Here is a 27,302-nt window from a genome sequence, read left to right on the forward strand (position 1 = left end):
GTAAAAAATGATGCTATTCTTTAGCAGCATGTCTAAGACACTGTCAGCCTCTCTCCAGAAACACCCACCTCAATGTCATTTAGCATCCTAAGCAACTCTAACAAATGAAACTCATCTCTGAATACAGTTACTGATGTCAAAATGAACAAGGTGGATATCAACAAAACCGTGGCTTTTTAGAGGAATTTCAGAAAGAAGGCAAAAGGTCTCCCAAGCATGCAAAAACTGCAGAAAACCCCCTTGACTATACAAGAAAACCTCCCCATCTTTGTCCTTTGCAAACAGAGCATCTAGCGCAGGTGAGGTACTAAAAATGGACTCCCAACAGCGAGTACTGGCAACATGGCAGTCACTACCGAGCAGCAGTACCTCAGAAGAGCATGACCAGTTAATCGATAAGACGACAGAAGGTAAGATCTTTTTCCAACTACAGATAAGCTTGTAGTAAGAACAATTTCAAAATAAAACATACTTAGAAACTACAGAAGAATATAAGTCTGGCACTGATTGAGAAGTTGGCTGCCTTGATAAAAACAGAGCATCTAATCAAAAGGAGGTAGCACAAATTATTAGATGCAGACACTGGTGGCTTCACAAGGAAAGCACGAGATATTGCACGAGTAACTGGAGTCACAAGTACAGTGACCTCAGAACAACAACTATATGGAGGTAAAACCGAGTGTTGTTTTGGTTCTGTAATCAGCAGTTGAAACTGGAAGCATTAAGACTACTTAGAGAGCACTAACACTATCGGGAGAAGTTACTGTACGAGCAAATGTATTTTATGACTGCGTTAAAAAGCTATTCAACAAACAAACACAAACATGATACACAAACTTTCATTACATTGGCTAAGTCTTCTTGGAAAGGCTTTTCTCCAAATGTTTCTGCAAGAACATGATGTGGCTATATAGAAATATTTTTGAAGCCACCATCAGCTAGGAAGTTGGTTAAAAAAGTCAGAGCTCTGTAAAAACATCAGGCACATAGTGGCAACAGAGAGAGGTCAAAATATGTGCCTGGAAAAATCTTAGAAATGCGAACAATCACAAGACAGACCTTGAAGGAAAACAAGAATGGTCAGTCTAATTAATAATCAAGGAATTCACTGAAGCACAGAACAACATCAGCCAAAAGAAAACAGCTACTCAGCACACACAAGTTGCCCAGGGAATAAGTATATACGTACTACACAGAGAAGATTGTTTTCCTACAGAAAAAAAAAATTCCTTGTACCGTATGGAGTTAAAACTACAAAACAGATTTCTTGAAGCAGTTGCTCAGTTAAAAACCATCCTACCTTTTTCATCCAAAGTGTTTAGGAAAGAGACTGCCATCAAAGCAGAGAGATATTACACAGTAATAACTTAAGACAAAAACCCCAAACAACTTTGTCATAATCGCTTGCATTTCAAGTACAAGTTGCTCCATATCCACAAGTCCGTGTGTTTTCACCTCCTACGAAACAATCAGTCTTCCACTGGAAACCTGACAGAAATAACTGTGCAACTGCTAGTATTCCACAGGAATTCCTGCATCAGGCAGTGCACTGCAGTCACACCTAGAAGCACAAACAAAAGCAGCCTTTCAAACTTCTAGTATCTCTGCTGCAAACTGAGAAAAGATCTTCATATGGACATTACAGAAACCCGACTTTCTGCAGGCATTTGAATGGCAAAACAGACTCCCAGCTGCCAACCGGTAGCTCAAAAACCTCACCAGTTACAGTGCTGAACCACTGCCATTACAAATGCATGATTCAGTCCTTTACTTATATTTGAAGTGTGACATATACAGTCGCCTTAGAGAAAAACATATCAAAATAACATGTCGAGAGGGGCCTAAACTATGATTAGATGGACTAGTATTCAACTTGCTAAATTTTACTCTATTCGCACAGCTCTTACCGAGTCTACTGCTTTCTGTAGCCATAACTAAGAATTCTGCTAAATGAAGTGACTATATATTCACCAAATGGAGCATAAAACATAGTTTCTCCTTTCCCAGCTTATGGCATTTTATTTGGTAAAAAGCAAGCACTGTACTTACTATGTCAATGCTGTCCACCCAAGAAAATAAGCTGCCACAGGAAAAATATGCTGTGTTTTGACAATGATGGGGGGGAAAAAAGAAAAATCTAACGTCTTGCCAAAGTATATTTTATTTTTCTAGCCTTTTTTCTTTGTTTCTGTTGTTATACTTCAACACTACAAAACAGTATTCAAAAAGGTCAAAGCAAATAATTTTCATGAAATCTCTAAATCTCTTCTGTCTGATTTTGGAACATTCAACTTCAAAGGCAAACAGCTTCATCTGCAAATGCAAACACTTATAAGGGACTTCCTGCAGACAGACTTTGCCAGTACACAGTTGCTTTCCAGCTTTCACCTGCAAAAGCTGGATCTGAATACTCCTATGAATTTAACATGCAACAACACTAAATTTTTCGTATCGCTTATATCAGTATAAATAAAACTTGTAGATGCAATTACCGCTAAACAAAGAAGATGGATGAACTCTAGTAGGAGATTCCTTCAATATACATTTTAAGCAGTAAGCCTGTTTGAGCGGCAATTTTCCCAAGTCAAGTAATCATGGTTCACTAAGTCAGAACTATGGACTCTGAAATCTTTGACTCTGCTGCAACAAACACCATGCAGGAGGAAGAAGAGACCGACCCTCCAAAGTCAATCCAGTATTTACAAGCCAGTGAGCATCCACTATCAGACGGGAAAAACCTTACCTTATAGCCCTTCAGTGACATGTATATACATAGCAGTCATGCTGTGTGTGATTTTACAGCTAAGCACCATTTCAGAAAACTCCCACCTGGCAGCCTATTCATGGAAGGCTTAACAATTTCAATTCCTTCCACAGCTGCGCAGGGACACCCACGTCTGACTAGTGCAAGACAGGATAGGCCAGGGGACTAGGTGGACCTTTGACCTTGCCCAGTACAGCTGCTCTTTCATTGACACAAATGTAAAATACTCAAGACTGCTGTATTAAAGGCAGCATTTCTCTGTCTTAGAAGCTTACCTTCTCCATGCAGAGCTTCCAGATTTCTGCCTAGACTTCCTCAAACATATTTATTTTGTGGAAGTCCAATAGGTTTAAAATGTATTGAAATTACTGCACACTGCAGATCAGCATAGAACATGTTCAGTAGTGTGACACTTCCTAAAATATCAGAAATACTGCAAAAACACCACATAAGGACAGCAAACATTCAAAGTGGGCATTTCCATAATCCCCAGGAATAAAGCAATTCAACTGAAACTCCTGCACATGTACAATTGCTACCAGGTGTCAAGAAATTCTAACAAGCATCCTCAAATAAGGAAAAGAGGAGGAAAAAAGACAGACAGGAACTTAGAGTGCCTTGATTAACAGAAACATGGAAGACAGCAGGGTGATAAGGTGGACAGTGTGAGAAGGTGCCCCAGTAGACATGGAATTAGTGTTGTGTAAGGACAAGTCTGCAAAGGGTTTAACCAAAGGCGCACAGGCTAATAAGCCACTCTTATACCATGCCACACAAATTTTGTTACTGTTACTTCTCCAGAACTTTTATTTTGGAGGAACAGCCCTTCACATCCCAGTCCCACTGCCAGCCCTGATAACACCGCTGCCAAGATCAGTCCTCCCAATTCCACCCACAGCCACCATCTGTCCTGCCCCTTGCTATTCAGTGAGCATGACACACCGACACCAGAGATGGCACAAGACTGGAAAGGCTCATTAGCTTGACTCTCCACCCATTCCTCATCTATAACTTGATAACCACTTCAGATATGCCAAGATCCTTTTGAGATTTTTGCAAGTCACACTGAGCTTCCTCTACTGCAGTTACACTGCCAAAGAAGCCAAGATTTTTTTTATGTGTGAAATAAATCACGTAAACTTATACTTACATAAGCTACAAATATAAAAGTATTCCACCCTCCTTGTATCATTCCTTCCTCTTGCATTTCAGTAGTATAAATGGTTATAGAATCCCTCATGACCCTACTGAGCCCTGAGAAATGTAATCAGTGGAGCCATAGAAGACATTGCTCACCTTATGAATGCAAAATTTTCAGTGTGCATGTCTATCTTTCACACACGGGAAGGCAGAAAGGCTACCAGAAGAAAAAAAAAAAAAATGTGGCATAACAAGCTTTCATAGTACTTTGGACTTAGGCCATCCATAAAGTATCACAGAGTAACTGGAGAAAATGTACATCCTCTACTTCTGCAGTCAGCTCCCCTTCAAATAACTCTATTTTACTTGCTTTGAAGTAAAAATTTATTTGAAAAAACATTCAACATCCTGTTGGTTCTTAAACATCTCTTTTACAACAGGAAGCATTAAAGATGTGCCTACTGGTGTTACCAACATCCACCTGGCCTGGTATTCTGCCTTCAACAGCAGCAATAGGAGACATTACTTCACGAGTGAGACAAAGCCTAGACCACTTTCTGTAGTCCATTCCCCTCATATACTCTTTCAATACACAAACTCATGCAAGAATCTTGCTGACAGGAAGAATGATGCAGGAGTATGATTACCTCTGCAGGACAGAGGGAAATGAAGACGAGTACAGTTGCACAGAAAGCCATCTGGATATCCCAGACTATACAATCCCAGCTTGTTGCAAACCTTCACACCACTTCCATGGAGTCCCACTTTCAACCCCCTTCTGAAAACTCCTCTTTCCATATCTAATGCCATTTGAAAGCCTCTACAAACTTCCCATTCAGTCCCAATCAGAGACAACTGAAATCCCGCAGCAGACACATACGCACAGCTGGCAAGAACCTCCCCACACGCCCGATTTCAAACAGTGTACACGCATTTTCCCACATGCTTCTCTACTGTCAAGATTACTTTCAAGTAGCATCTGAAAACTGCTTGAGAGCCCATAAACCTAAATCCAGTATTGTAGGGTTCCAGCATCCCTCACCTACTACATACAGCCTCCAGACAGGACAATGTTTTTTCCAAGTGTTACCTTGTTAGAAAGATTAGTTGAAATACCCTGGTATTTATGGTTAACTCAAACAGTTCTGATACTTGCAAAGTAAATTAAGCTTATTCCACAATTCAGATGATTTCTAAATATCAACTATATTCCATGAAATCCCTTATGAATAAGATACTTTAGATTACTACATGTTTTCGTTAAGCTGTATCATCTATGTATCATGTACAAATGAAAATGTCTTCAGAATACATTCAACTATATGTGCAGATTAGTGCAGTAAATAGAGTAAAAACTCAGACAAAAAAAAAACTTGTGCAAGATATAACCTTACTATCCATAAAGGGATGGGGGAAACCCACCCCTTTCTCCACCATCTACCATAAGAAGCATATGTGGATTATTCCAAAACAGGCCTACTCAAAACACCTTATGTCCTAGGCCTCCTACTTATACAGTATTTGAATAGCTTGTCTATGCATTAAAATAGTCATCTCGCACTTTTGTTTTCCACACAGGCATAAGCAGGACTGTCCTGCATATGACACATTGAGCTATTTTGCTTTTAACATGTAATATGTCCTTTTACAACATTAGGAAAATACTGAGCTAGAACTTGACAGTTCTTTTATGATTCTGTCCTAATAGACATTTTGAGAAAAAAGGTAAAGACCGGTTTCCAGTTAGAAGAGGCAAATCTCTTTTCTAATAGCAGCACATTTTTTCCTCAGGATTTGTTCTGGGTGTTCTGAAGATGGCACAACTAGGACTGACCATTATATATATCTTTTTGTGGACTAACAATAATTAGATTATTCCATATTTTATCAAAGTAAGATTATTTAAGAGCTACTCTTTACAACCAAATTTATTCAGTGGAAAAAAGCAAAACCTTTTCGGAGGCTTTACCCCACCAGAAAAAAGTTTCCTGAAATTCCAGTATTTTAAAAAAAAAAAAAGGCAGCTATTTCAGCTGCTTTGCTTTCTGAAATGCTTTAAGTTCTTGTCTATTCCTGAGTTTTCTGCCTTGGAAAGGTATAGATGTTCAACTGCAGTGTTGTGTTTCTAAAAGCTCAAGATCAGACTACAGGCTAGTAAGTGAAACGATCCTTACAGAATACCACGAGAAAGCACAGACTTAAGTAGCCCAAAGAATAGAAGAGATTTTCTTCTAGTCTTTCTCAAACCTAGTCCGCATTATTACTTTACGTTAGATGAGTATTTCCTGAACTGCGGTCAACTGCTTGGTGCCAACTTGCCACTTCTTCTGGCAGAATGAGTTTAGAAAGACGACTTATTTTTCTGATGGTACATGATTATCGTTGTCAAAGCGGTATTCATTATGCATGGAAGGTTCCATGACAACACTAAATATCCCACATTACAGAACTCAAAAAAATCTGCCTCAAGTATTTTACACAGTTCACATTGAAGAGTTCTTGTACAGATTTGGAGAATATACTGTTTAGAGACAGCTGCATCACTGAAACTGTGCTAAGTGGAAGGTTATTGATGAAATGAATTTGGGTGAGAACTGCAGTGCTCAATGAAAGTAATGAATTCACACACCAAAAAACCCTATTCTTCCCATACTATCAAGCACAGAAGTTAATTATTACTTTGTTACGGTAGTCTAACAGGTGTCACATGGTTGGACAGCAATGACTAACCGGGAGGCAAGTGACTACCTTTTGTTGTACAGAGATTTAAAAAAAAAAAGGCAACACTCCACATCATACTCATATTTGGGCTGGATGATTCCATAATACAAGAGACCTGACAATACACTGGTCACATTCAGTCTACTACAAGAGTAGCCCTCCAGACCAGTCTCAGTTAGCCCCAATACATTTTCACATTTCAGTCTTAAACACTTGCTCCATCTTCCTTTTGAAGATCCCCTTTCTCCATGTTTTTTTTATCTTCTCCTTAAACAAATAAGAGAGCAACCAGAGTGCATCACTACAGCTCTCAACTACAGACACAGGCTGCCAGGCCACCTGGCTTTGCAAAGCTAAAACCAGCTCAAACTTCCTACTGATAGCCTAGCTGCAGCTCTAAAACAAGCCCAAAGAAAGGAGCATCACTGTAGGAAGCCACAGAAACTTCTCAAAGTTGGACCTCTGCAAAGAAACCCAAAGAACTTACCTTAGCAACAACAAATTTTAAAAAAAGCTCAGCAAAGAGAGCTAAGAAAATTCTTCACAGACACAGAGCCTCATTCCCCCTAACATTAGTTAGCCACAGTTCTCAGAAGCATACCATCGCTTACAGCAAATACTTGCAGAACTGACACGTGCAAAGCAAAACAGCACGGATATCTTTTAAGAGCGCTTTTTAAGACCTCCACCCAAGGGTCTCACTGAGCTATACTAGAAATAAACCAAACAAACGCTAGTGTTCGCACACATTACACGAAGCATACATTCCTTCAGCTGAAAACAAAGTCTAAGACAGAATAAAACAATATCTGCTCAAAATTACACCTTCGAACAAGGATGATCGAGAATACTTAATACCTTCGCGGGGGGAGTGGGGGAGGCGGGGGAAGCAAACAAGAAAACCCAACAAAAACAACGCTTAGAAGTTACACGCAGCCGGATCAGCATCAGAAAGCACAGACGTCCGGGCACGCCTGTTCCGCCCGTAAGTGACTCCCAGCCACCGCACCTGCGGGACCCTCTCCACCCCGAGCAGCCCCGCGCCCCGCCAGCGCGCAGGGCCGCTCCGCCGCCGCAGGCCCCGAGCGCGCACCGGCAGGCCGGGCGGGGAGCGGCAGGCAGTGCTGCGCGGAGGGCGCGGGTCGCCAGCACGGCGCCGCCGCGACCCGCCCGGGGGAGGCGGCGCCCCGCAGCCCTGGCCCCGCAGCGGCCCGCGCCGGCGGCGGGAGGCCGCGGCCCACGCGGGCGGCCCGACCCGCGGCGTCCCCGCCCGCCGCCCCAGCCCCCCCGCCGCCAGGGCCTCACCGCCAGGTCCTGGGGCACGGCTCCACTCATGGCCCGCACCGTGCCGCTCCGCCAGGCCCGGGAGGGCAGCGCAGGCCCCGGCTCCGGCCCCACCGCCTCGCCCTCGCCCGGCCCCGCCGCCAGCAACAGCAGGAGCCGCTTCCCCACGGGGGAGGACGCCGCGTCCGCCATCCCCGACGGGCAGGAGCCTCCTCCGCCGCCGGCCCGAGCCCACCGGTCGCCGCCGACACCCCGAGACACCGAGCAAGCGACTGCCCCGCGTTGGGCCTCCGAGCGCCGCCCGCCCCGATCCCGGCATGCACCTCGCTCGCACAGCCTCCCCCCGCTTCCTCTGCCCCACAGTGCCCCGCGCTGCGCCGCCCCGCCCCGCCCCGCCCCGCCGCCCCCCGCGCGGGGCCCCTGGCGGGCGCGGGGGGCGGCGGGGCGGGGCGGGGGCGGGGGCGCGGCCGGCCGGGCGGGCGGGGTGCTGGCGCCGCGCGGGGGCTCGGCGGCGGCGGGCGCGCAGGGGAGCCGGGCAGGGGCCTTCCCGCGGCAGGGCCTCTCCGTAACGCCGAGGTCAAAATCTGAAATTATCACAGAAATTAAGGAGTTCTTGCCTAAATTTCGAGGTAAATGCGCACAAAAACCAGTACAATGACAGTGTGAGATGGGGGATCCGAGTCGCGTTTTGAATGTTTCAGGTGGGCGTGAGTAAAAGCTGTTGGCCCCAGAACAGCAGTAGCGCTTCACAGGGCTTTGCTTTTCAGCGAGGCAGATTTTGAAAAGGCGTTTATTTAGGGTGCGATGAGGACGGGCGGGGCGCGGCTGTCATAACTAGCTGATACATTGGGACGGTTCTCATGTAGAATAGTCCAATGCCCTCAGCCTGCTCCTTTTCAACATACTTGAGCCACAAAATATTTCAGAATCCTTAACTGTTAAAGAAATTATGTGCAACTTTACATCTTTTTTCTGCTTGTGCAGTAAAGACACAGTAGCACTGGTAGAAACTGGAATGAGGCGCAGATGCTATACTCCATACCAGAACAAGGATATTCTTGTGGAAATAAGTAATTTTCTTCTTGTGCATGTACTGTTTCATCACTTTGGGAGAGTCACATTTGACACTGAATTAGCAGCAGCAAAGGCAGGCTCCTTGCTTTCACTTTCATTCATTCAAAAGGATTGTGCCAGGTTGTTCTAAGTAGGTGACAGACCTTCTCCATTACTTTCTGGTTAGAGAGATGCAGTTTACTGTACTGGGAAATGGGTAACATGAGGCCCAAACCAGCTTGTACAATGTGCCTATCCTCAGAAATGTATTTCATAATTTCATCCCATTATCTGTACTCTTTAGATTGTGATTTCAGTCCCAATTTGGCAAGACAAGACAAGCTTTAAAACACTTTTTTTTTTTTTTTTTTTTTGGAGGCAGGGTCTGCCTTTGGTATTTTGAACAACGACATAGAACTTGGGAGCCAATACACACAAAACATTACTGAAGGGTAGCAGAGCCATTGTGTCTTGTGTCCAAGCAATCACCGTGGTAACTCCAAGATCAGTACTACATTCGTTGAAGACCAGGCTTTGCCCTCATGCCTTAAGTTTCTTTACTGAAACAGTAAGATTGTCAGCTACATATTAGAAATAGTACCACCACGTGAAAGATTCCACGTGGTCCTATGTCCCCTTCCCATTGCACCAGCTCCAACACTGAAAATGCCATGATAGAACAGGCCAGCATTTTCCATATCCCATCTCCTGAGCATGGTGCTGAATATTGCAGACACACAGCACCAGCTAGACAAATAGTGATATAAACCACCCAGAATAGGAAGAGGGTTCCTAACTTTCCTTAATGATCAACACAGGGAGCATAGGCCATAAAACATGAAGTTAAATTTATGAAATACCTAATGACTTTTCTATGCTAATTCTGTTGCACTGACTTTTATAGTATGTTAGAAAAACTAGTTTCAAGGGCTAATTTTGTGTATTAATTTCAAAGACTGTTTTACTGTAAAAGGGTGAAGACAGCTACTGCTGTTCACACGTGTATATTTAAGTTACACTTAAAGTGCTGCAGAACTAGTTACCACAACTTCAGTGTGTGAGAAGTCAACGTAAGCAAACATCAGGCTACATTCAAAGCTGTCCCTTAACCATTGAAGATGGCTTCTTCACCAGTCTGCCACCTTCACAGTCTTGATGGATGGTCAACGCTCCAGAATCCAAAGAAAGTCATTTGCCAGAGTGGCTGATCCAGGGCGTGATTGTGTAGAAGATCCAACTTACCTAATTTGAGAAAAGTGGGACTGATACAGACACCTACCTGTACAGGTTTTCAACCCTCCCCTTCAATATTTTATCTAAGGCCACCCCTTCCATAGACAGCAGCCATGTTCTTTAGAGAACTTTATTAAAATATATCCAAGAAGTAATCAAACATTTTCTAATGAGTCAGGAGAGAACGGAAGTGAGAAAAACATCCGTACAGAGGACAGTGCTGTAAGTTTTTCTTTACATGCTTTATTTCAATGTTTCACAGTTTAGTCATTGTCTACAAAAATATATTTCTGAAACTCTGAGTCCTCTATAAAAAAAGCTGGTCAGCAGCAGTGACCCTGACAAACAATGTACCTTGGGACAGTGTGAGCACCTCCTGTAAGCAGATTAGTGCAGCTAGGGCACTCCTGCCTCACCCTGGGAGACTCTGTTCTTTGGGATTAAAGCTCTGTGCTAGTTCTGAAGGAAGGCATTAAAAAACAAAACAAAACAAAAATCCTTCCACTTCTGTGTACTGCACTAAGCTTGGGAGGGAGAGCTGCAAATCATCTATCACACAGGAGAGAGTGCTAACAAAGGGCTTGGCACTCGGGATGGAGAAGACCACAGGGTACTTTAAGTATTGGTAAATTTTTCTTTGAGCTATCTGTTCAGAACAGCCTTCGTCTGGTGATAATAGGTTCAGTCTATAAGCAGAGGTACAAATGGCATACAAGCAGAGTAATCCTATAAGCACAAAGAGAGTCCTTCTTTGAGGTCATGATAAGGGTTCTGTTCATTTTTATCTCAACATTTTCTACTGTGGCTTTAATCAGGGAAAATTGCCTCCATATCCAATCACAAGCCTACATAGTGTTGGATAAAACAGAGCCACTATCAGTGCTGTCAGCTTCAACTCCTCAGTACCCATAACTGGAAATATTTCTCATGACATCGGTTATTTAATTCCTATGCTTACTAGTCACCAGTATATCTAGGCACCAAAATAAGATTTGAGAAACTCAACTGTCCCCAAATGAGCTCTTTCCTCACTTCCTCTGCTCAGTTATTTGCCTGGTCTAGAGAGATACTTGCATTTAAGAAGAAAAAAAATTACTGCCTCTTTTAAAAAATAAATCTATTTTGCATTGTGCTTTAGAGGAGTCAAGGTCAACGTACTCTGATCCTCTGTATTCACAAAGCTCATAGCTAGCAGCCCCTTACCACAAAATAGTCTCAGACCTGAACTTCTAAGCAGGGCTGGAATTTTCAGCAGAAAATAAGGAAAGAGAAGTTACTGACAGACTGCTTCCCTAATGTAGTAATAGACAGAAGATGAGCTCTCAGTCCCTGAAAACTTTTCCCCATCTGCCTGTCAGAAGAACAGCTTTCTGAGCTAATAGCTTATAAAATTTAGATTTCCTAGAGATTAGAGAAGTCAGGAAAGTGCTGCTGGTTATTTTTAGGTACAGCTGTAATCAAAGTGCTTCTGAGCTCTAGGCTTTTGCTCAGAAGAGTTCTCCTCTAACTTGTGCCTACCACCAGTCCCAGTCTGATCTGCTAAACCTGAGCAGCCACGGAGGTATTTGAATTTTAAGTAGAATCAGCATTGTCCATGAAAACACAGAAACCAAGAACCTTCACCAAGACAAATACCTTACCAAAAAAGACACTCAGGACTAGAGAACTAACATAATCTCACTAATGCTAAACAGTTAAAGTGTAAAATCTGTAAGAAAACACCTGAAGTTTACTTCTTGCCTATTTTCCTGTCTAGAATTGGTGGGGGGGAAGGAATGATTCACTTTACTGTATCAGTAGTAAGCCATTATATGAAGGCAGTATTGGAGAAAAAAATAAAACCAAGGAAAAATATCTGAAAGCTTATTGACTCCAAAAGCTTTCCTCAGCTTCCCAAACTATAAACAGCTTAAACAGAGGAATTTGTCCACACCCCAAGGTGTAGTTCCAGTCTGTTCCCAGCTGTTCAGCTTCCAGTCACAAACACACAACAGAGGGAAGAATCAAGGGAGGCAGACAAACCCAGACATAGGGCATGCCTCCCATATAGCACCTACTTTAATATACCCACAGAACATGAACAAATGAATCAGGAATTGTTACATCTGGTGCCCAGAAAGGCTATAACTAAAGTGTAACAAGATTAAGTTAAAGAAAGATTTGGAATTAAGGAAAAATCTCCTGTGGAACCTGTTTTGCTGAAGACTCCGTACCCCTCAAAGAAGTGATTCATATTCAGTCATTTGGGAAACAGGAGAAGACTTGAAAGCAACAATCCTGCCTTGGCTTCACGTGACAAGCTAAGACTGTTCTTTCTCCTTTAGTATCACAAAGCTTATGCACGTAAAAAAAACCACTGTCTTGCCCTGCCCACCATTGGAGATGCAGTATATGATAGCAGAGCTAAAGTAGAGTAATTTGGTCAACTCTTACAAGCTGCCTTCTCCATCAGCATAGAGGCAAGTGTCACTGAACTGGTACGTTACTTCTAGTTCATGCAGTTATGAAAAAAAAAAAAAAAACAAACCCAAACCTGTAGCACAAAGCTTAGAATTCTAACATGATAGGTACCTTGTGAATAAACACCACCGTTAGACTGCGAGGTACGTGTGTGTGAGGAACCAGCAACTGCAGCTGCAAGTTATTGCTACATGCTGTCTCCCTGTGCAAGTTTTTCCCATTTCTGCATTCTCTTGCCTTCTCCCAAGTTACACAGGCTCCAGGGTAAACTGTTCTGAAGCCTCACAAACACAGTGGCTACCAGAACACATATGATGGCATTTCAGTCCCTTTCAAATTATTTACAAGGCTGGCTTTGATACTGTTATTTTAACTTCAGGCCTAGTACTGCATAGACAAAACTTTGTATTGTCAAGAACTAGCAACGCCTGTGCTGTGTCTGTTCTCACAGGAAACCTTAATTAAAACAAGCAAAGTAACACACGGAGCTGAGCTTGGGCTGCATCCTACCAAGGGCATAATAAAGACAATAGTCACAACTTCTCCAATTCACTAGTATTTTCCTAATATTCCCCATAGCTACACTTACAGAGGTTCAGCCAAATTAAATTTAAGCTACAAGTCACAACTGAAAAGTGTGCACTGAAGTTTGGTGTTAGGAACACTGAAGGCCATCCCTGATCAAGCAGCTCCACTTCTATTTTCAAGTGCACAAGGACAGTTCCCTGACACAGACAACAGAGGCAGATATATAGGAAAAATCACTGGTTAAACCAAGTATTTCTGAGGGGAGGCAAGGTCACTGCTGCCCTGCCCCAGAGAAGGAGAAAGATTCACTGAGATTAAAACTAAAGGGTTACAAAATAAAGGCAAGAGCTAAAGTTTGCCGGTAATGAAATGCATTCTTCCATCCTGTATGAACAGGAAACAGTCTCTGTAGGGTGTTAAAGAAGGTCCTTTACCCTCCTACATTTTTCTACTGCCAGAGGACAGGAGAGAAAGATGCTGCTATTGGTCAGCAGGAATCTCTCTGTCTGCCTCCAGTTTGCTCGTCTCTCCTGGGGAAGGGGTACGCGGTGCAGAGTGAGAAACAGAAGGGATCCCGTGAGCTACAATCCCTTCCACTACTGGTGGTTCTGGTAGCCCAGGGGTGGCTACTCCCACTACTCCTGGAGGAAACCTGAAACCAACAGAAACATAGAAATTACAAGCTTGTCCAACAGACTTACGCAAGGGGGAAGGAACCGTGCCCTCAGGCACCTGCTGAATAGAAGTCCCTCCTCCTACCAGAAACGCTCTGAGATAGAACATAGGAAAAGTCTGCAGAGCTGAAGAGTAGCAGTTATATCCTAATACCAAATGACACCTGTTCTCAGGCAGGCAGACACAGTCTCAGGTCACATACTAAACATTTGGAAAACAGGTACAAAGTTTATCTCCAGTGGAAAATACCGTGAGGCACTGTATGAAGGTACCCTGAAGGGCTGGAAGTTCTCTCCCCATCAGCATGAGGAGCGCAAGCTGACAGTTATCCTTCACTGAGATCTAAGATAGAAGTAAGGAGCTGAACTAATTAAACAACTAGACTTAAGATGAGAAATAAGAGAGTGATACTTATGAATTGCTAATGAAACATTCTTCCATTACTTTCATTCTGCATCCCTGTACCTTCTCTATAAATATATCCAAACCTCTGTAGATCTCTCAAGAGAGGGGAAGAGACTATTTCCTACTTTGCAGATGGGAGAAAAACAAAAGGGAAGCAATCTGCCCACAATCACTTGGCAGGTCTGTAACAGACAAACTGAAATACACTCCATTTAGGCCACTGCCCAAATCCACTGGACAATGTCTCTTTAATAGTCTATATTTAGGCTACAGATAAGTTATACAGCCCTGATGATATACGCATGACTTCTAAATGTTAAGATCCAGACCTCTTTTCAGACACCCAGCAGGCTTTCTTATATTAAGATATCTCTTGGGCAGGTCTTGCAAGTATTTGGAAAAATTAACCAGTATGCAGCTGGAACTCAGTATGACCAAGTTAATGTTAAATCTTGGTACAGCTTCAGAAGTGCTGCTGTAAGTTTCTGGAAAGAGCTCATAGATAGAGTATATAGGAACAGAAACATACCTGCTTCCAGGTACAAGCAGTTCTCAAACCCAAAGAGGGATGTTGGCCTGCTTCAGTAGGAAGATATGCTTGGAAGCAGTAACCTGGACAACCTACATATCTCACCTGTAAGCTGCAGCTCCATTGAGTTCTGGGTGGACAGCTGCAGGATCAATACTGGACCACTGAGCTGCTAACAGCAAGTACTCCTTATTAACACAGTTCCTCAAAGCATCAGGTATGTGACCTGCAAGAGCACCAAGAATGACAAAAAAAACAGGACAGAAGTAGGAGGGACTCATTCGCTGAAGCATTTACAAAGGAAAGTAGAAAGGAAATGCACAACATCTTTTCCATCTACCTCCACAGAACAACACTGGGTAGAGGAGACTCTTGTCTGAACAACTGGTCTCTGGAAAAGACAAGAAACTGATCCTTCCTTCTCACTTCTGTGATCTTGTGGAAATTACTGGCCACAAACTGCAATTGCCAAGCCTCACCTGCCCCAAGAGACATATGTACTACTCCAGAAAAAAGGTGTACAGTACAACTGTCCAAGGAATTTTTGTGAAGGACTTGGGAGAGGTACAAGGGGCTTTCCCAGGAGGGACAGTGCCACTCCAGCATTAGTTACAAGATTCTCAGAAGGCAAAAAGACAATTATCAAATTACACTCCAGTTCCAGAAACCAGTTCCAGAGTCTAGGTTTTCAGAATAAATCAGCAAAATCCTTGCAGTGAACTAACAAAAGAATACTAATTCAACAGCAGCTGCAGAGCACACAGTCTTTGTCATTACCTGTAATGGCTCTGCGGATCTCTTTAGCTGCATCTTCTCTGGATTCAATGGAAGCCTGCTCACTGTACCAGGCAGTGTGAGGGGTGCAGATCACATTGGGTGCATCTTTTAAGGGCCCCTGAGCAAAGCTGTAGGGGGTGAAGAAAAAAAAAAAAAAAAGAAAAAAAAAAAAAAAAAGAGAGTGGTTTCTTGCCAGTCTCCAGAAGTGATAACCCCATCTGTCCTCTCAGGTATCACTGTAACTCAAGTAACAAAAAATCCCGGAGGAATCATCCAGCACAGGTGAGTCACAGGATAACAGCAGGCATGCATGTACAACATTACCTGAAAGGCTCAGACTCATGCACGTCCAAAGCTGTCCCTCTGATTCTCCCCTCTTTCAAGGCTTGCGCTAAGGCCTTCTCATCTACTAGCCCTCCCCGGGCTGTGTTCACTAAGAAGCAGCCCTGGCGCATCTGGAAGAAGAAAAATATTAAGTGGATTGAGAATGAGCATTTTCATGGAAGCTAAGTGAATCTTGGGAAGTCTACTGGAAATGAGCAGGAGCCTGCAGTGATTAGATGAGACCTGGACGAACTAGGAGTGCTCTCACTGCAAAGCTAACCACAGGGGAAATGCCTGCAAGCAATGCTTGTGAAATTTGCTTTAAAAATGAACAAACAAAACCACAAGACAACAAGGGCAAAAGTGGAACTCTCAAGTTCTGCACTCCATATTCATCCTACTACATTAAAAAAAGAAAAAGGACATGAATCAAATATCCAGCTATACAAAACTGGACAAGGTCCAGGTGTTTCTCATGAAAGGACTGAAAAGAATCCATAGACTAGTGGAGTAGAGCCCGAGACTGACTTTGCAGTGGGCTTGGACAGAGAGGCTTTGGCAGAGCTGTGTAAAGAAACTTACACAGTCCCAGCCACACCACACCTGGCTCTAACTGGCCCAGTCAATTATGCATTTTAAAGATAATTTGAAATTATTGAATCACCTAAAACACTCTTTATAAATTAAACTACTTGGCAGAAAAAGCCAACCCTATTCTTCTCTTAACATGAAATGCTATACAGCACAAAGCACAGGCACCCGGATCCACACGCTCCCAGCCTCCAAAGGCAGCAGGAGGCACACGACAGAGGCAGCAGGATTCACACGCTCTCAGCCTCTGTGAAAGCAGCAGTTTCTGTTTGCATTCATTTCCACAGTGCTCTGTGGGGGAAATCAAGCTCCTGCTGCACCTGTTTAATAGTGAAGTCATTGATGAGGTGATGGTTATGTTCATTCAGGCTGCAGTGCAATGTGATGCAATCGCTGTGCATTAGTAGATCCTGCAGGGTTCCTACTCGTTGTAAACCCAAGGATCGCTCCACTCCATCCGGCAGATAGGGATCATAGAAAATCACGTTGAAGCCAAAGGACTTGGCTCGCAGAGCCACTGCCTGTCCAACTCGGCCTTCACAAAAGAAAACCCACAATCATCAAGGAAAGGTAAAACAAACTTTAAAGACAAGATACTGGGGTAGACTGGGAGCCTACGCTGGAGTTTACTGCCAGGGCCCAAGGTACTGCAGCCCTGGAAACCCCTAGGATTGCCATAAGGATCCAGAGGAGGTTATTCAGTGCTGATCCCATGTGGCCAATTCTAGTCCTTCCCCATGCAATAGCCAGAGCTTAGCCTAGAAGGAACTCTGTTTTTCAAACCAAATCTGCACTCTGAGTCAGAGGCAGTAATAATCTGATTACAAGAACTTGGAGAAGGAATTGGTAGCTTTCAAGTGGCCTTGTTACTGATACAGAGCCTAGCACACAGGGAAACAGTCACAGAGAAGAGCTGCCTGAATGTTCCAATTCTTCTAGCCATTTGAATACCAAAAAAAAAAAAAAAATTCCCAATCCCATGACATAGACCCCACTCTTGAAGATATCCAGCATCACAGAATAGGGCACTAGCATTCCTTATGAGTCAGTGTTTCACAATGAACAGCTGTAAAATTATCTTTTTTTTCAGCCTGTGACTCTTAGGTTCCCAAAAACTTTCACACTTCACTTTTCAATCTAACAATTCCCATTACTTACCTAGTCCAATGATGCCCAAAGTCTCCCCACGGATACGCACAGCGCCTCCAGCCACCTCTCTAATCTGTTCTACACTCGAGGCTCGATTCCCTTCTCGCATAGCCTGATGTAGCCAAGTAACACGGCGATAGAGGTTCAAGATGTGGCAGAGGGTGGAGTCAGCAGTCTCCTCTACTGAGGAGGAAGGGATGTTGCAAACTGCAATGCCTACAAAGCCATAGAGGTCATATAAGATTTTTAGCATCGCAACAATAAACCAACACAGAGCTCTTCAGGCTTAAGTGCTGAAAGATAATTCAGTGCTCTAGAACTACTGCCAAGAATCACAGGATTCATTTCAGCAACTCATTCTACAGCAACATAGCTGTGACCAGCCAGCTCTGTAACCCCAAGGAAATACCATTCCTCCCTTACAAATATCCATTTGGTTGACACACTCACCAGAAAAAAAAGAAAAAAAAAAAAACCAAAAACAGGCTGAAATGAGAAAACTGGGTCATAAAAGTGATGCAAGAAACTGTTTTAGAAGATCAGCATCCAAAAAGATGCACTTGTTCCAGAGGTACTCCTGACAGATTAACAGGCAGACTGTAGAAGCATTAAGACAGATTGTTGAGCTTTTTCATGCCTCACAGTCCAGATGCTCACTGCAAGCATCAGCTTCTCCAGGAGCAACAATAAGTTAACTAACTCATTAAACACAGAGAGAAGCCACAGGAGCCTCTCTAAATCCATTTGAAGTTACACTTAAAAATAACAACACATAACACTCCCAACTCTAGAATAGCATACAACCACAAGGGACCATAAAACCCATGGCTAGAACTGTCAGGTAGATTACTAATGCAAACAGAGTTAAAGTCCTGGAAGCACAAATTACTGTCAGGAAAGGGAAAGACGGAACACTGTAGTAAAATGTGAGCAGTCTATTAAAAAAAAAAAAGGCAGGGTGGGCTGGCAATGTACCACTATCCTTCATTCAACAAACCAGCCAAGAAATAACTAGATGAAATAACTAGATGAAAAAATGGTCTCTTCCCAAACGTAACCCTAGCCACCTGCCAAACCAAGGAAAGGAAACTCCCTCCTCAAAACTCCACCACCTACCTAAAAACTAAGAATAAAATCTAGGCAATGATTGGAGGCACATAAAATTCAGCAATGCATCACTCTTTTGTAGTAACAGAGGAGACATTAGACTTAACTCAAACCACGCTCTCCCGAGAGAGCTAGGAGAGCAATGGCCACACACAATCCCAGATATCTGATTCCTTTTCTCTATCAAATCATTTGCAATTGTGCCATAATGCCACACGGCTTGGAGGACGTGAGAAGAGGAAATAGGGAAGCCCAACTTCTTTTCATCTCACTGGTTACCATCTCATTCAACCAACTCAGACAAGCCACGTGCATTCATCTCTTACACAGCCAGACACAAATTTGTGTTTACATGCAATATTATACCTAGATGTAAGAAAACGCAAACACCGCCCTTTGGTCTGATTTGAAGGTTCAGAACACATCAGGAACAGTATCTTACCTCAGAATGAATTAAAGGGCCTGGCTAAGCATGAAAATAATCATTAATTGTCCACGAAAAAGCAAATCTGGCCATGTGTAAGGGTCATCGTACTATCACTCCAAAGCAAAAGTGGCAAGCAGCAGTCTGATGATGGAAGAACTTTGACCCATTTCTCCTTGGGTTAATGAGTGTGGAGTTGGGGCGGAAAGGGAAAGCTTTGAATCTGAATGAACCAAAGATATGGATGGTGACTTTAAGCAGAGAACCCTAAGAGTAGATTAGGTTCCAAACTCAGCCCAAAAAACTTAATGGCTGGATGAGAGCCAAAGACCTTGCCAGGTACGCTTGAGACTATTCAGCTGAATCATTCAAATAAGAATATTCTTTAGACCTAATTCAAGCACTAGACAAATATGCATTCTTCATTTACTTGCAATTCATCTGTTTTTAGAGATCTGGAAACTGTAATGCCTGTTTTAATTTTATATATTAATGCCTGCATTTGATTTACCCTTAATCAGATCTGCATTACATGAAGAAAGGTTTCAAATCACAGAGAAAAATGTAAAAAAGAAGGGGCAGGTACTTAGATGATCCACCTCACCTAGGAGACTACGAGGTCCAGCAGTCTCACTGCTGTATGTTTAATGAATAGCAGCTTTTCGTCACCTAATCCAGAGATCACAGTGATCTCACACCTAGGGCTCTCAAGGGATCAGTAATGAAGTGTTGAATCAGAACCTACCTGCATGTAAAAAATTAACAGGAGAACTGACTAATCAAGCATTTATAGTGGGTTTATCCTGCGTCAGCATTCGTACGCTATTTTCAGACATCAGAGTTTGCCCAATTCTTTCCCCACAAACAACGCAAAGCCACCTCACCAGAAGTATCTAGACACCGTATTCAGGTTTCTGAATCCCAAACAACAGCAAAGGCACTGACACATACAGCAGAGCAATCTGAGAACTGAGAATCTTTCTTTCAAGCCACCTACCAGCAATATTGGTCAGCTTCCTAAAGATGCCTGATACTAAGCAGCTCCAAATCTTTTTACATAAAAGGTTTTAAATGCACTCAGCTATGAAACAGAAATACATGAGTAGTGTTCCACTTCACATTCAGTTCTGATCGCAACAGAGCCCTAATGCTGTCATCATACCTAATTCTGCAGCGGATTTGATGTCAACATTGTCATAGCCACTGCCAATACGCACAATGACCCTGAGGGCTTTGAATTTCTCCAGATCCTGACGAGAAAGGGTAATGGTGTGATACATCAGTGCACCTACAGCCTCATTCAGCACCTACAACAAAAAACAGTCCAAATCAATCTCTGTTTTCGTTACTCTAAGAGGCAGAGCTCTATGTCCAAATGCTTGCACATCATCTTGCCCACCTTTTCATGGATTTCCTGAGTTGACTGAGCATCACAAAATGCCACTGTAGCAACATCCTTCAAGATGGGCATCTCCACCGTGCAGTCTCGTCCATCCAGGAGCGCAACCAGTGGCCGTGCTGGCATTGGGCCATTCACAATAGGAGGCCGTATGCCTATTAAGGAAGTCAGAAACGATTATATGAAAGACAAGAATTCTGGAACTCTCATTTGCTAGTCCAACAAGTCACTAGTTCTGTCAGAGTTCTATAGTATTTAGGAAGGCGTTAGTCAAAGCAAGAAATAAATAAGAAACGAACATGGGGAAATGAAGCTAGGGGGAAAAAATGCCTCTGCCACCACTATATAAAGAAAAATAAAACGTGTTTTATCATTAATGAGATAACACAGATGGTCTACTCAGAAGCATGCCATCTTACTCTAGGCTTCTGAAACTAGTTATAAAGCCACCTCGGGCCTACTCCCCGTTAACCTGCCCCCTCTCCCACCTCAGCACGCCGAGCCACCAAGTCTATTTCCTCCTTAAGCGAGCAGAAGGACTCGTAGGTTCGCGGAGCCTCTAGCAGCCACTAGCACCCACCCCCTTCTACAAGGATGAGGCACGGACGCCCCCCAGCAGCAGGGCCGCAGGCGGAGTGCTGCACAAGCGCTAGGTGGAAGTCCACCCCAAGCAGCATGGCCCAGGCCCGCCTCCGGCAGCTCCGCTCGCCGCCGCCGGGCCGGGCACCTCAGCCCGAGAGCAGCGGCCGGGCCCGCGTCCCCGCCGCACGAGGGCCCGCCGCCCGGACGCTGGGCCGCTCCGGGCGTGGCCCCACGCGGCGCCGCCGGGGGGGTGCCCGCCCCGCCTCACCTTCGCAGATGCGGTCCAGCCTCTGCCGCTTCACTTTGTGCCGGTCCATGGGCCGCGCCGCTCCGCCCCTCAGCGCTGCGGAGGGACACGCCGTCACTCGCCGCCGCCGGCTCCCGCCGCCCGCGCAGACGCGCCCGCCGCCGGCTCCCGGGAGGAAGCGGAAGGGCCGGACCGCAGCCCCGCGCCCCAGCCGCCACAGAGGCGCCGCAGCTTCGGGCGCAGCTCGCTTCCGCTTCCGGCCCGCGGCCGCCCCACAGACCTTCGCGGCGCGGCAGGGAGGGAGGTGCGGCGGCGGCCGCTGGGCTGGCCCGGCCCGGCGGGGCGGGGCAGGGCAGGAGCGAACGGGTCGCCGCTGCTCTGGGGCCCTCGGTCCTCCCGTGGGCCGCCGGGCCCTGGCTCTTGGCCACAGCCGGCCCCGGGCCGTCGGGGTACTGCAGGAGCGGCGTGCCCCTGCGGGCCGGGAAGCAGCGCCGCGGCCGCCCGGGCTGCGAGCCCGCCCGGGGAGCTGCCCTCCTCCGGAGGGCCGCCGGGTAGCGAGGGGGTGCGGACCGGGGCAGAGCGCGGCGGGGCTCTCGGTCATCGCAGCCATTTGGGGTGCGCGAATGCTGGGCGGGGAGAGACCTACCGCTGCAGAGAGCAGCCCCGGCTGCTCGGGGAATTGGTGAGGTGGTCTGCAACCCCAAAAATCCTTTCAGACAACCAGAACGCTCACAAAAAAGGGAGAAGCTACATGGCTTCTTGTGCCTTCCTGAGAAGACAGAAAGTGCAGCTAGAGTACCCTGCTGCTTCTGCCCCTTTAGCCCTCTCCCACCACCTCATGTGGATCATCCACTGTAAGTTCAGCAGGGACCTGTGACATGCTCTTGTGTGCCCTTAAGGTCACTGGTATCACCACTTCTGGTATGGAGGCACACGAACTGTCTTGGAAGGGTAAGAGTGAAAAGCAGCAATGAAAAGCAGCAGTGCAGTCTGTGAAGGTCCAAGGTGTCTCCAACTCTGCGAAACTTGACCACAGGGGATTCCCAGCATAGGCCCAGGCTAAAGGAAGGGGGACTGTTCTACTGCTTTGTGCACACAGAAAAGAGACACTGTGGGCCTCGCCAAAGCTGAGAACACAGGCTTTTTGAGCCTGGCTCTGCTCTGCCTCTGCGGTACCTCTTGGAAAAGGGAGCTAAAGTCTCCTCCAAAGTAAAAGAGTCCTCAGCAGATGTTTGAGATGCAAGTTTGCCGTTTGGAGAGCAGTGTCTTAGCTGCAACGAGTCAACCAGGAAGGGTGGTTACAAAAGCCTGCATTGCCTGGAAGGTGGATCCTGGGATATGGCTTCAGGTCTTCCCAGGAAGCTCGCTCTGCATGAGACAAAACAGGGAGCTATTCAAAACAGCTCAACTTCTGTCTTGCCACCTTCGCAGCCATATCTCCCACACTTGTCCAATGGTCCTGTGAGTGGATCAGCACTACAATACCCCCTCCAGCATATTTGCATCCCATCTAGTAATCCTGCACTTACCTTGTCACTGAGTACGTCATGCTGACTGCCTTTCCTGGAGAAAGGTTTGACCCCAAGTGGGTGCTGACTGACATCAGAGTTAACTCCCTTAGCTAGTCACCCCAATTGCTCACACTTGTACGAACAAGCTGCACAATACCACAGAGAAGGCTATTTTCCTAGGTTACCAGCTACCCCCACAACAGACTGTGTTACTACTGTTACCCAATGCCCACGAAGAGCTGGAGCTATTTATTTTTAGAAATGGGTCCCAGAGTCTGTCTTGTTCACACAAATTGCCCTAAACAGGTACAGTTTCCTTATGACCAAGCAAGAAAGGATGCAGTCATTGTGAGATAGGTGAGGCAGCAAAGGGCATTACACAAAGGGAGCAAGCCTCAGCAGGTGGGACAAAGTGGGTGAGGACACAGACCAGACGAGTCTTTCTCACTCCAGCCTACATTCTGGATATCCAAAACTCACTGGCTTTTCCCTTAGCAGAGCATTAATATATGCCACTTAGAGTTTGGAGGTGAAAGAGGAGATGCGATCACGTCCTTCATTACCCTTTTTTCCTTCAAAAATGAAACTGCGCACAAAGAACTTTACTAAGACACAAGTCTGAATGCACCAAACCGAAGTGCAGCAGATGCCACAGGCTCTGCCCAACTCCCAGAATTCACAAAGCCTCTCTGCTGCACCATCAGTTTTTAAAGAAGCCTATTTCAGCAACATGCTGAAAAGCCGATGATCTCGGCTGCCTGCTAACATCACCAAACCCTCAGCTGGACAAAGATGAGCAAGCTGCAGTTCCGGATATGGGTGACAGATGAGAGCATAAGACATACATGCCTGTGCTGTGGAACAACAGGAGCCACCTTGAAGAGCTGTCACATAGCAAATAGTCCAGCAGCTAAGTTTGATGCCACAGAAAAGCCAAAATCATGCATGGTGGGACAAGGAGAGTTAAGACTACACATACGGTGAAACACAGTCTTGAGACAAAAGAAACAAGAGGAAAGTCTCAGTCTTGTGCTTCCTACAGCCAGAAAAGGGTCTCAGCACTTCTCCTTACTCCATAAACTTACACATCCACTTTGCAAACTAACCTCTGATCAAGTCCATTGCACGTTTGTATTGACCTTATCTCTGATAACTATTTAAACCAGTAAAAAAACCAAAACCAACCAAACAACAACAACAAAAAAAAAACACAAAAGAGTTGGGGGTGGGAAAAGACTGATGTGGGTACAACAGATAAAATCCATGTAGACAAATTAACAGTCACGAGTTGGAGGAGCTGCCATCACAGGCCACATTTAGGTGATCAGGGAAAGGCTATGGAGAGAAACAGAGTCAGCACATCTCAGGAAGGACCAAAACCCTTGCACTGTCCCACACAGTAGCAATGGCCAGCCCCAGAGCCCGTAAGTGAAGCATGCCATGCCAATTGTCACCACAGCCTGCTGTGGAAGAGCAGATTTCTGCTCCACTCAGTACTTGCTCAAGCCAGTCTTCTAACTGGAGAGCAAGCCCTTAGCCTACAAGTAACCTTCTAGTCAACCAACTCCTGCCCAACAAGCAAGCTTTTTCCCTCTCTTGTGACCTCCATGAAGGAGCAGGGGAAGAAAAATAACATGGATGACTACCAGTATCTCACATATAGCCGTCATTCATTTGCCTCCCCTGCTCTTGGCTATTCGGGGCACTGCCACTCCTACTTCTTTGTCTGTAGAAACAGCGATGCAAAATACAGCCCTTTTTATATCCTCCTCCCACATAATCCCCTAATGCCCAGGGACCCATCTTTGCATGTCATGGCTGTACCTTCCACAAATCCCAGATCACATACCTTTTGTCAGAAAAGCACAGCAAGCACAAGCAAGTGTAGCTTCAGAAAATGAGAAAATTTAAATCCACAGAATCAGCATGGTCAGCACTAAGTGAAGTGTCTGTCCCGGCCTCCCTTGCAGCTCTTACTGTTTACTGTGTTCACTGGAAACTCCAGAGTCTCTGGCAGAGTCTGATCAAGAGAGACACATCCCTTGCTGCGCCTGACCACAGTGTAAGAAAACACGTTTGCTGACTACAGCCAGTTTCAACACAAGATCCAGCTTTGCCTCTCTGAAAGCCCCAAAATCATGAGTTATTTCTACCCTCCTCCCCAGCCAATGTAGAGGAAAATCTTAATCAACTAAATGGATCTTTTACCACATCCTAGTACATGTTAACTTTAGGATCGCTCCAGGTAAAGGAGAAAAAGTCACTCACCCCAACAATCCACTACGTAACTTAGCACAAGCACAGGGGAAGTAGCATCACTAAGCAAAGTGATGCTAGTTTATTGAAGAACAGATTCAAGAAATTTATTATACAGACATTCCTCGTTCCTGATCTGAAGTCCACACAATTGATCTACTTTTAACATGGCCCTTTTCTTCAATAGTCCCCAAATTCCATTCAGATATACCACTGTCTGTTTTAACAAATCTGCATGCCTTTCTCCTGCTGTGCATTGGGGTTTGGTGAGCAAAAGGCAATGTGGCAATAATGGGAACTTTGAGCTGGTGACTAGGGCAGTTAAACAATAACAAGGTAAGAATGTTCGGCAAAGTTAAAAGCAACAAAAGCGTAGAAAGTGCTTAGAAAAATGTGGTATTTTCAGGCTCTGTGGGTCTGATGACCCTTAAATATCTCAATGACAGATTTGTGAAGGGTGAGTCAGACACCAGAAGCATGAAAGAGGCCCAAACCTACCTAACTGGAAACAGACAAGAAGACAGGCTAAGGGTTATGAACCAATGAATTTGCCTGTAATTTAAAAAATAATAATCTGGTACATGTAAGTTGTTTGTGGAAGTCAATAAGACTACTAACCATCTCCAACACAGTTTGTCAAGAGTTAATCTATTTTCTCTTTCAGAGTAACAGCCCTTATCTATACGGGAGAAGCAGAAAAGATCATCTGTCCTGACTCTAGCGAGCCTTCCGAAGCTGCTTCATGTGATATCGTAGTCAAGTCAGGGAATCACGACCTGGATTAAACCACTGTGAAGGTCTTTGCAATTAATACTTCTCAGTGGCAAGCTGCTGGGGCAGCATTTTAGGGTAGTGTCATTACATAGGCTGTCTTTTATTCTTCCCAGGTCATCCACTGCTGAACATCATCCATAAGAATGAACTACAGACAATGCTTAAAACATAAGCTATCCAGAGGTGTTGGGAGCACACATCAACTAGGGAGAATTCAAATAAGAACATACGTTAAACAAACAAATACAGTAAAGGGAAGTGCTGAAAATGAAAACTATTTTACAGGTGCCTTCAGAAACAGCATATTGGTTAGAAGGATTTTCATTTGACCCAGTACGGCTGTTTTCACACAGTGAGAGTATCTCAGGTTGACAACAGGAGAACTTCTGGTCTTCCTTGGCAGAGGATGATAGACCAGAGGACCTCTACCTGTTCCCCCTAGCTCTATTTCTCTACAAGTACAGATCCTGACCCAAAGCCCATTAAGTCAGCAGGCAGAGGTTTGCTACCTCCAGCAATCTCTGAAGGCTCTGTAGCAGATAAAAGATGACAGAAGAACCAACCATTCTTCCCCCATCCCTGTCCCCCCAAATGTCAGTTGCCAACAATGCAGAAAGCAAGCATAAGAACAGGTGTTACACCACCCAATCACCTTCTGTAAGCGCATGTGCACACTCACAACACTACAGAAGGCACTGAGAATGAGGAAAGCTGTGGAACAGCTCTGTCCAAAAAGCAGTGAAATTGATTAAGACAGTTAATTAAGTTTGGAAAAGACAGTGAGGCAGGGCAGACAGAGTTCTACAGCATCTTGAATTGCCTGGAAAGACTGAATGAAGAACAAAGGATGAGTATCAAACAGAACTGGCAGGTTCCAAACAAGTGGCAAGCAAATGCTTATCCCCTCCCCAACAAGTTGTACAGTGGAACTCATCGCTAGGGATGCAACCAGTTTACAATGATTGAAAAACAAAAAAAAGAGCCCCACCCAGCCATCACATTCACAACAGAAAAGTCCACTCAGGACTGCTAAACACCTCCAATTTGGGAGGTCCTGCAGCGGCATGCCTGTCCTCGTACGGACCCTCACCACGTCCACACCAGAGGAAGAGGGCTCCAACAGCAAGGGCGGTCACAGGTGAAAGGAAATAAGTCTATTCACTGAAGAGGCTCTGCAGATTGAGTGATTGATTACCAAAAGTGCTGGAGGAATTGCAGGCGCCCCACGGGCAGAACCACCGCGGGGCGGGGCGGGGCGGGGCGGGGCGGGGCGGGGCGGGGCGGGGCGGGGCGTCTCCTCGAGCTCCCTCCCGCAGACGCGCCCCGTGCCGCGCCTGCGGGCGGTCACACTCTACCGGCCGCAGGCCCC

The 27,302-nt window shown here is 45.1% G+C and overlaps 2 protein-coding genes across 8 annotated transcripts in view; both read right to left on the reverse strand.

Annotated features, from left to right (window-relative positions):
• The window catches only part of KDM3B (lysine demethylase 3B), a 75,129-nt gene extending 66,881 nt beyond the window's left edge, over positions 1 to 8,248 (reverse strand). Inside the window, exon 1 of one of the 2 annotated variants that reach the window (XR_010374116.1) lies at positions 7,931 to 8,248. Coding sequence is in view for 1 of the 2 variants with exons in the window: in XM_064458186.1 (XP_064314256.1) it covers positions 7,931 to 8,101 (171 nt within the window). In the remaining variant the exon portion in view is untranslated. The remainder of the gene's footprint in view (positions 1 to 7,930) is intronic. The other variant, XM_064458186.1, reaches the window with a different exon arrangement.
• A 1,257-nt stretch (positions 8,249 to 9,505) lies between these two features.
• LOC104044146 (C-terminal-binding protein 2) lies at positions 9,506 to 27,196 on the reverse strand. Of its 6 annotated transcripts, none has more exons than XM_064458189.1 (11): positions 27,024 to 27,196; positions 22,569 to 22,760; positions 21,414 to 22,161; positions 20,564 to 20,718; positions 20,327 to 20,471; positions 17,643 to 17,849; positions 16,805 to 17,019; positions 15,894 to 16,024; positions 15,570 to 15,697; positions 14,898 to 15,018; positions 9,506 to 10,204 (listed from the first exon to the last, which is right to left on the reverse strand). In XM_064458189.1, exons 3-11 carry the CDS (start codon positions 22,000 to 22,002, stop codon positions 10,201 to 10,203), a joined length of 1,695 nt encoding a protein of 564 aa, XP_064314259.1. In that variant the 5' UTR covers positions 22,003 to 22,161; positions 22,569 to 22,760; positions 27,024 to 27,196; the 3' UTR covers positions 9,506 to 10,200. The 6 variants fall into 6 exon arrangements, with proteins under 6 accessions (XP_064314259.1, XP_064314257.1, XP_064314260.1 ...); XM_064458187.1 differs by lacking the exon at positions 9,506 to 10,204 and adding an exon at positions 10,419 to 13,835 and having other exon boundaries at positions 27,024 to 27,195; XM_064458190.1 differs by lacking the exon at positions 9,506 to 10,204 and adding an exon at positions 10,419 to 13,835 and having other exon boundaries at positions 21,414 to 21,488; positions 27,024 to 27,189.
• Between the last annotated feature and the right edge of the window lie 106 nt (positions 27,197 to 27,302).

The sequence above is a fragment of the Phalacrocorax carbo genome, chromosome 8 (genome assembly GCF_963921805.1).
Source record: "Phalacrocorax carbo chromosome 8, bPhaCar2.1, whole genome shotgun sequence".
In the NCBI taxonomy this organism is placed as follows: Eukaryota; Metazoa; Chordata; class Aves; order Suliformes; family Phalacrocoracidae; genus Phalacrocorax; species Phalacrocorax carbo.

Excerpts from the sequence above, each read along its gene's own strand:
- LOC104044146 (XM_064458187.1), bottom strand. The coding sequence starts at position 22,002 with ATGGCTGCGATGACCGAGAGCCCCGCCGCGCTCTGCCCCGGTCCGCAC. Across the intron at positions 20,472-20,563 it reads CTCAGGAAATCCATGAAAAG|GTGCTGAATGAGGCTGTAGG; the intron begins GTGGGCAAGATG and ends TTTTTGTTGTAG. Across the intron at positions 17,020-17,642 it reads TTTGGGCATCATTGGACTAG|GCCGAGTTGGACAGGCAGTG; the intron begins GTAAGTAATGGG and ends TCTTTTGTGAAG.